The sequence below is a fragment of the Carlito syrichta genome, unplaced genomic scaffold (assembly GCF_000164805.1).
Source record: "Carlito syrichta isolate Samal-C Ts95f unplaced genomic scaffold, Tarsius_syrichta-2.0.1 Scaffold306175, whole genome shotgun sequence".
Taxonomy (NCBI): domain Eukaryota; kingdom Metazoa; phylum Chordata; class Mammalia; order Primates; family Tarsiidae; genus Carlito; species Carlito syrichta.
Window position 1 is genome coordinate 49,305 of NW_007250271.1, and position 9,166 is coordinate 58,470.

Here is a 9,166-nt window from a genome sequence, read left to right on the forward strand (position 1 = left end):
TGGAGTCTCACTATCACCCAGACTGGAGTGCAGTGGCCACTTCCGGCCACCGCAGCCTCGACCTGCTGGGCTCTGGCGATCCTTCCGCCTCAGCCTTCCAAGTAGCTGGAACTACAGGCGCACACTATCACGCCCGGCTAATTTTTTATTTTTTTAATTTATGTAGAGATGAGGTCTCGCCAAGTTGCCCAGTGTGTCTCGAACCCGCGGGCTCAGGCAATCCACTCACTTCAGCCTCCCAAAGGCGCGGGATTACAGGCTGAGCCACCGAGCCCGGCTTGAGAGATTTCTTAAGGCAATTTTCCTGTTACCTGTTTTATTTACTTTTTCTCAATTTGTTTTGATATTGTTTTTTAGCATTTTTTTTTTTTTTGAGTTGGAGTCTCACTCTGTCACCCAGACTGGAGTGCAGTGGCCGCTCCTGGCCACTGCAGCCTCGACCTGCTGGGCTCCGGTGATCCTCCCTCCTCAGCCTTCCAAGTAGCTGGAATTACAGGCACATGCTACCACACCTGGCTAATTTTTTGATTTATTGTACAGATGAGGTCTTGCCAAGTTGCCCAGGCAGGTCTCAAACCCACGGGCTGTATATTGATTTATTATGCAGGTGGATTTATAACATAGTTGTGAAATGCACCAACTATTGCATTGCTGTATGGGAGAAGTCAAAATAACTACTTAAGGGATATTATATAGTTAATTATATAGGTCTTGAGAAAAGAATTACAAAATAATATATACAAGATAAATACATATATACATAAATACAATAAAGTAATTACTTGAGTAGTGTTAGAAATGTACATGAGAATTTCTGTGACTTTTTAAAAAATAGAAATGGCTCTCGCTATATTGCCCAGGTCTGGATACAGTGGTGTGATCATAACTACTGCAACTTTGAACTCCTAGGCTCAAGTGATCTTCCCACCGCAGCCTTCCAAGTAGCTGGGGCTATAGGCCTGCACCACTACACCTGGCTAATTTTTAAAAACATTAAAAAATTTTTTTTGTGGAGATGGTATGTTGCCCAGACTGGTCTTAAACTTTTAACCTCAAGCAGTCCTCCCACCCTGACTTCCTAAAGTGCTGAGATTACAGGTATGGGCCACTGCACTTGGCAGAATTTCTGTGATCTTAATTTGGAACTTGTTCTTTTTTTCAGGACCGAAAGTTAACCAAAGCTGAACAACAAAGGTTCAAGGAAGAAGCAGAGATGTTGAAGGGTCTCCAGCATCCCAATATAGTTCGATTTTATGATTCTTGGGAGTCTATATTAAAAGGAAAGAAATGTATTGTATTAGTGACTGAACTAATGACATCTGGAACCTTAAAGACGTAAGTTGACCCAATAGTGCCAATGGAGTTTTATTTGGAAATAATTTTCAGGAGTTGTAAAAATTATTTATAAAATAAGACTACTTTATTAAAGAACTTATAAAATCTGAATCTAGTGACCATGTTTCAGTGTAGGTTAAAAAATTAAGATGTTAATGAAGTTTGTTTAAAAATACAGCGCTAGCTGGGTACAGTGGCTCATGCCTGTAATCCCAGCACTTTGGGAGACAGAGGTGAGAGGATTGCCCGAGCCCAGGGATTTGAGACCAGCTTGGGCAACTTGGAGAGACCTTGTCTCTACAATAAATGAAAAAATAAGTGAGGTGTGGTGGCATGTACCTGTGGTTCCAGCTACTTAGAAGGTTGAGGCCAAGGATTACCTGAGCCCCGCAGGTTAAGGCTGCAGTGGCCATGAGCATGCCACGCACTCCAGCCTGGGCAACAGAGTGAGACTCTCTCCAACTCAGAAAAAAGAAAGAAAAAAAAAAGAAAATACGGTGCTGAGAAGTTAATATTTGTGGGCTATCATAGAATTTTAGAATTGGAAATTCTTATAGAGAGAATATGATTTCATTTTGTAAGAGGTAATGAAAGATTGGGAAGGTTGGCTAAGTTCTTATATCTAGTGAGCAGTACTATATTTATAGTCTTTTGTTTCTAACCAAAATTTTTCATTTGGTAGAATAATCACTTGTAAATATAAATGTGGGGTATACTTTTTGTTTCCTAAATATTTGAACTAAAATTTTGCATAGGTAAACCTTCGGGTGATTCTATGTAAGCAGTTATTAGGCAGTAGAGAAGGACTTTCTTTTTAAATTGTGCTGCTTTTCAACAAAAGTCCACTCTGGAATGGTTCTTGTTTTAAATTAAAAATACTACACTTAGTTAGGATCTAAGAACAAGGCCTTAGATTTAAAAATTTCTTTGCTATAACAGACAAGAGAAAACACTTCAGCAATGGCAATTATAGTACATAAATTATAAGTTTGCTTATGTGATTTATTGTTAATAGTGTTTATACAATAAGCTGGGTATATTTGTTTACACATGGTCTTTTGTATCTCTGTATAGGTACTTAAAACGATTTAAAGTCATGAAACCAAAGGTCTTAAGGAGCTGGTGCAGGCAAATTTTAAAGGGGTTGCAGTTTTTGCACACTAGAACTCCTCCTATTATTCACCGAGATCTGAAGTGTGACAATATTTTCATCACGGGACCCACTGGATCTGTGAAGATTGGTGACCTAGGACTAGCCACCTTAATGCGCACATCATTTGCTAAGAGTGTCATTGGTGATTAATGTTTTACAGTGTACTGGTTGGGTAAAGAAAGATTTTTCAATTGTGTTGGTCTAGAACAGGGATCAGCTAACTATGAGCCAAATATGGCTCACTGCCTGTTTTTGTAAATCAAATTTTATTGGAACACAGTCACACTTACTCACTCACAGATTTTTCATCTATGACTGCTTTTACAAGTGGCAGAGTTAAGTAGTTGTGTGACAAAGATGATATGAACTGCTAAACCTAAAGTATTTACTATGTGGCTCTTTATAGAAAAGTTTGCTGACCCCTGGCCTGGAGTGTATTTGCTTTGACATAGCTATTATATATTGACTTATTTTAGAGACATTCTGTGTGTTTTTGTGGAATATAGTTAGGATTATTGAAAAGTTCTGAGGCGTTAAGGTAGGGGAGTTTATTAAGTTAATTCAAAAAAATTTGAAGAACTTGGCCAGGCATGTTGCTCACGCCTGTAATCCCAGTACTTTGGGAGGCCAAGGCAGGGAGATTGCTTGAGCCCAGGAATTTGAGACCAGCCTGGGCAGCATAGCAAGACCTTGACTCTACAAAAAAATTAAAAAATTAGCTGGCGTGGTGGTGTGTACCTGTAGTCCTGGCTACTTGGGAAACTGAGGCAGAAGGATTATCTAAGCCTAGGAGGTTGAAGCTGCTGTGAACTGGGATCGTGCCTCTGCTCTCCAGCCTGGACGAGAGTGAAATTCCCCCTCAAAAAAAAATTTTTGGAATAACTTAAAAGAAGGGTAGAAATAAGAACAGATTTTATTAATCATTACCTAATCTTGAGCATTACAACTTGTAGTTTTTCAGTACAGAAAGTTAAGGAAATTCTTTAAGTGCTTTATATAGATATAACAAGTATTCAACAAATTTTATACTTAATATTTTGCTTTTGGAGAATGGGAATTAGCACAGGTAATCCTTATGGGAAAAGGAATGTGATCTTGGAAGATACATTTTCCTCTTTAATAAAAATGTGGTTGTGGTGTTATTTTGTAGGAACTCCTGAGTTTATGGCCCCTGAGATGTATGAAGAACACTATGATGAATCTGTAGATGTTTATGCTTTTGGAATGTGTATGCTGGAAATGGCTACTTCGGAGTATCCTTATTCGGAGTGTCAGAATGCAGCTCAAATATACCGAAAAGTAACTAGTGTAGGTATAACTTTATGTTTTTTACTTCATAAATTACCACATTTTATGTTGAAGTTGTAAAGTCGACTAAGTCAAACCTGATTTTGGTTTAGTTCTAAATTTAATAATTGTAACGAAACAAGCATTAGATTTATACTATTAATATATACCTATACTTTATTGGAGTCAGGCAACCTCTATTAGTATCTTTGGGAAAATGTACAGATATATCATCTCTATATATTTTTTATAAATAATTTTTAGTTATTCATTAGATGGATCTTTGTTTTTCAAAGCTGAATAAGAAATTGACTAAGTGATTTTGAAGGTTTCTTCTAGTTCCACTAACAACGTACAAGGCTTCCCTTTTCTCTCATCCTCACCAACTCTTATCTTTCTTCTTTTTGATAATAGCTATTCTAACAGGTATGAGTAAGTACTGTTTTTAGTATATGCTGTATACTACGTGGTTTAATCTTTATATCCCTACGAGATGGGTGTAATCTTTGGTTTACAGGTGATGAGACTGAGAATCAGCGGTTGTATCTTGGCCCAGTTTCCTACAACTACTGGTAATGGTGGGTTTTGAACCCAAGTCTGTCTGACTCTAGAAGTTTGTGTAAGGAGCCAATAAGAAAGAAGGTTACAGCTCAGAATGTGGGACATTCTGTCGGACAAATGACTTAGTTTCTTCAACAAATCAATTTCATGAAAGAAAAGGGAAGGAGGCTTTTATAGAATACAAGAGACTTAAGAGTAGTGGTGAGCTGATAAATGTTTAACAACTGATTTTCTGAAAAAAGAAAACATGCTGATTTCTAGTATTTGCTGATTTTTGTGGTATAAGTTCACCCACCGTAGCTGACTTCCAGTTACCAATGTGGCCTCACTGAGTGCAGAGTTGGGAAGAGGTGCACAGTTGCATGCGTTGTATGTTATTTCCATCATACAGATACAATATCTGTAAATAGCTTCAAATGCATAAATAATAGTAGAATGTTGTAAAACAGGGAGTGCTGCTTTCAGTATTTATTACTTTGGGTTTTTTTTTTTTTGAGTCAGAGTCCCACTGTCACCCAGAGTGGGGTGCAGTGGCACTCTCACAGCCACCGCAGCCTTGACCTGCTGGGCTCAGGCAATCCTTCCACCTTAGCCTTCCAAGTAGCTGGAACCACAGGTGTGTACCACCACATCCGACTACATTTTTTATTTATTGTAGAGACAAGATCTTGCCAAGTTGTCTGGGCTGGTCTCAAACCCCTGGGCTCAGGCAATCCTCTCACCTCATCCTCCTAAAGTGCTGGGATTACAGGCATGAGCCATCACTCCTGGCTCTACCTTGGCTTTTAATATAATTTATTTAATTGTAAGTTTGTATAATTTAGTTTTTTTAAATGGCCATGTTCAACAGTTGGCTTGCAAAATTCCTGAAAATGTGTAATAGCTCTTGCGAACTGGTATGCGCCAACTCCAGTATACCCTGCATGTAATTTATGGATTTTGTTTAGATCCTGATTTGAACAAACCAAGTATAAAACAGACATCATTTAGACAACTTTGAAAATTTGAGTGTGGGTTGGGTTTTAAATGATACTAAGGAATGATTATTTTAGGTGGGGTTAACGATAGATTTTTAAAAGGTCCTTATCTGTTAGCAATGTAAACTGAAATATTGTATGGGCGAAATGACATGATGCCTGAGATTTGCTTTACAATATTCCAGATATGAAAAACATGGGATATGAAAAATGTGGGAGTAGATAGCTAAAACAAGGTTGACAAAATATTGATTGATGTTGAAGCTGCTGATGGTTACATGGGGTTTCATTATACTATTCTACTTTCAAGTATGTTTGCAAATTTCTGTAAGAACTCTTAAAAGGGGATAAGGCTAGAATGTCTTAGTTTTGGCTCATATTTTGTAGGGCCATAAATATAAAAGGATTTTGTACTTGGTTTTGTAAGTTACAGCTCTCCAACTATTTCCACTTAGGTGCAGAGAAAGGCAGTAATTACCTAGGGCTGGGAAATGGGTAGGAGATCAGTGGAAAGGTCAAAGAGGGACCTTTTTCTGTAAGTAGAATAACATAGCTCCATTTTTAAAATAGTGACTTTATTTTATATTAAAGTTAGAGAAATGCCATATCACAATACAGATTTCCATCTGTCGTAAAACTTCTTGATTTGGGCATTCAAATTAACTCCTAACTTCACCAGATTTGTACAATTCAGGGTTAGGTATACAAATGTTCATTATGGGCCAGGTGCGGTAGCTCATGCCTATAATCCCAGCACTTTGGGAGGCCAAGGTTAGAGGATTGTGTGATCTCACAGGTTCAAGACCAGCCTGGGCAACTTGGCAAGACCTCATCTCTACAGTAAATGAAAAAATTAGCCGGGTGTGGTGGTGCATGCCTGTAGTTCCAGCTACTTGAAAGGCTGAGGCAGAAGGATCACCTGAGCCCAGCAGGTTGAGACTGTGGTGACTGTGAGCATGCCACTGCACTCCAGCCTGGGCGACAGAGTAAGACTCCAACTCAAAAAAACCAAAAATAAATGTTCGTAATGCAGGTACTCTTGTTGATGAGATGTGCCCCTCCCTCCCCTGGCAGGGTTCCTCAACTGCCAATCCCCCCTCTCCTCCCTGCCAGGGAACTGCCAATCCCTTTCTTAAAGTATTATGATAATTGTTCAAGGTCCGCTTATGAGTGAGAACATATGGTACTCTGTTCTTTGTTTCTGTGATAGATCACTGAGTGTGATAGACTCTAAACCCATCCAAGTTGCTGTGAAGTCCATATGTTTAGCCTTCTTTATGGCTTGATACTGAACTTTCTGATTCTGTGTCTTTTGAGGTAGTGTGACAGGCCTATAAGTAAATCTTAGATTGCTTCATTTCATAACAGTTGTTTCCATTGTACCTTGCTGCTTCTAGCTTAATTTGGCATTTTCTGTTAAATGACTGTAATGATCTATACTGGATTATTTTTTAAAATCTAAAACTCATAAATAAAATGTAATAGAAAGTAAAATAAGGCAGATTTAGGCAGCTAACACAGTTATCTGTTTTGAATTGTCTGGACTTCATTTATTTGTTATTGAATTTGTAGAATCTAATAATTAGCCCAAGGCAGGCTATCTTGATATTTTATTATTGCTTAAGGATAAAAATAATATAGATTTATCAAAAGTTTTTATATATGTGTATATATATTTTCATACATGCATAGATATGTATGTATATACATACATATTTATTGATTATTCATTGCTTCTAGCCATTCTAGGAAACTTTGGAATATATTGAATTGGAATGTTTGAAAGAAAGAAGACTTTGTTTTGAATTTTCAAAAGTTTTAAAAATACATTAATTTTTTCTGATTGCAAAAAGTCCTTTTTCATTATATTTTGTTAATTGGGATTACATTTTTAGTTTCTCTGTAATATTAAAAATATATATCTATAGGTCTAGATTTGAAAAAAATATGTGTATATATAAAGAATAATATGTGTATCTTTTGTCCCTGTTGTTGGTTTATTTATTAAAAAATTGTTTTTTGATTAGAAATCTTACTCTGCCATCCAGGCTAGAGTGCAGTGGCATGCTCATGGCTACTGCAGCCTCGACCTGCTGAGCTCAGGCAATCCTTCCACCTCAGCCTTCCAAGTTGCTGGAACAACAGGCATGCACCACCACACCCGGCTAATTTTTTTTTTTTTTTTTAGTTTATTATAGAGACAAGTTCTTGCTAGGTTGCCCAGACTGGTCTCGAGCCCCTGGGCTCAGTAATCCTTTCGCCTTCACCTCCCAAAGTGCTGGGATTAAAGGTGTGAGCCATTGTGCCTAGCCTGTTGTTGATTTAGATTATTTATAGTTTTTTACTGTTATTTGTAGAGCTGTGACAAAATCTTTATCAAAAAAGTTATTAAACTTAACCATATAGATATACTTAACCTGACTTAAAACTTGAATATATTGATATAAATAATAGTGATATAAATAATATTTAATATATATCATGTTGACTTGGACTTTCAATTGCTTAATTTGTGATTAGAAACAATTTTTCTTCTCCCAGGGCATAAAACCAGCCAGTTTCAATAAAGTCACTGATCCGGAAGTAAAAGAAATCATTGAAGGATGTATTCGTCAAAACAAATCTGAAAGGTGGGTACAATTGTAGTGAAATAGCAACTGATGGGTACATTTTTCTTTTATCTTGCACTGGGTCATTTTCTGACCTTTCAATTATACTGGGTATGACATTTGAGTGGAAGCTAATACTGTTTAGAGTGAATGTATCAGTGCATGTTTTTTGCCATTTTAGACTTTTTTTGTTGTCGCCCAGGGTAGAGTGCAGTGGCACGCTCCCGGCCACTGCAGCCTCAACATGCTGGGCTTAGATAATCCTTCCGCCTCAGCCTTCCAAGTAGCTGGAACTACATGCACATGCCACCAGCTGGCTAATTCTTTTTTTTTTGAGTTGGAGTCTCACTCTGTTGCCCAGACTGGAGTGCAGTGGCCACTCCCGGCCGCCGCAGCCTCGACCTGCTGGGCTCCGGCGATCCTTCCGCCTCAGCCTTCCGAGTAGCCGGAATTACAGGCATGCGCTACCACGCCCGGCTGATTTTTTGATTTATTGTAGAGATGAGGTCTCGCTGCCCAGGCGGGTCTCGAACCCGTGGGCTCAGGCAATCCACTCACCTCAGCCTCCCAAAGGCACGGGATTACAGGCTGAGCCACCGAGCCCGGCAATTCTTTTTTAAATTTATTGCAGAGACGAGGTCTTGCCAAGTTGTCCAGGCTGATCTCGAACCTGTGGACTCAGGCTATCCTCTTGCCTCTGCTTTCCAAAATGCTGGAATTATAGGCGTGACTCATTGTGCCTGGCCATTTTAGACTTTTATATCATGTGCTGAAGTTTTCTTGAACTGACATTTGGTTTTCATGTGTGTTGTGGCAAGTTTTCATCACCTTCAACCATCAGCTTAACTGTCAATAGGCCCTCACAGGTTAACTTGCTTCTAACAGTTGAGCGTAGACAGATGTTTTTTATTTGATCATATATCCTTGTGTCATGATAATAATAAAACTACTGTGGATATTTTTGTTCAAGAAATAATACAGATTTATTTGTGTCACAGTTTGTGTTTGTCTTGTTTTTTTTTTTTTTTTTTTTTTGAGTTGGAGTCTCACTCTGTCGCCGAGACTGGAGTGCAGTGGCTGCTCCCGGCCACCACAGCCTCAACCTGCTGGGCTCCGGTGATCCTTCCTCCTCAGCCTTCCAAGTAGCCAGAATTACAGGCATGCGCTACCACGCCCGGCTGATTTTTTGATTTATTGTAGAGATGAGGTCTCGCTGCCCAGGCGGGTCTCGAACCCGTGGGCTC

General features: G+C 38.7%; 1 protein-coding gene across 3 annotated transcripts in view; it reads left to right on the forward strand.

Moving 5' to 3' along the window:
* The window catches only part of WNK3 (WNK lysine deficient protein kinase 3), a 127,831-nt gene that overhangs the window by 31,527 nt on the left and 87,138 nt on the right, over positions 1–9,166 (forward strand). For all 3 annotated transcript variants that reach the window (XM_021714959.1, XM_008062953.1, XM_008062954.1), the window contains exons 2-5: positions 1,163–1,335; positions 2,410–2,630; positions 3,639–3,796; positions 7,855–7,943. In XM_021714959.1, coding sequence (XP_021570634.1) covers positions 1,163–1,335; positions 2,410–2,630; positions 3,639–3,796; positions 7,855–7,943 — 641 coding nt within the window. The remainder of the gene's footprint in view (positions 1–1,162; positions 1,336–2,409; positions 2,631–3,638; positions 3,797–7,854; positions 7,944–9,166) is intronic.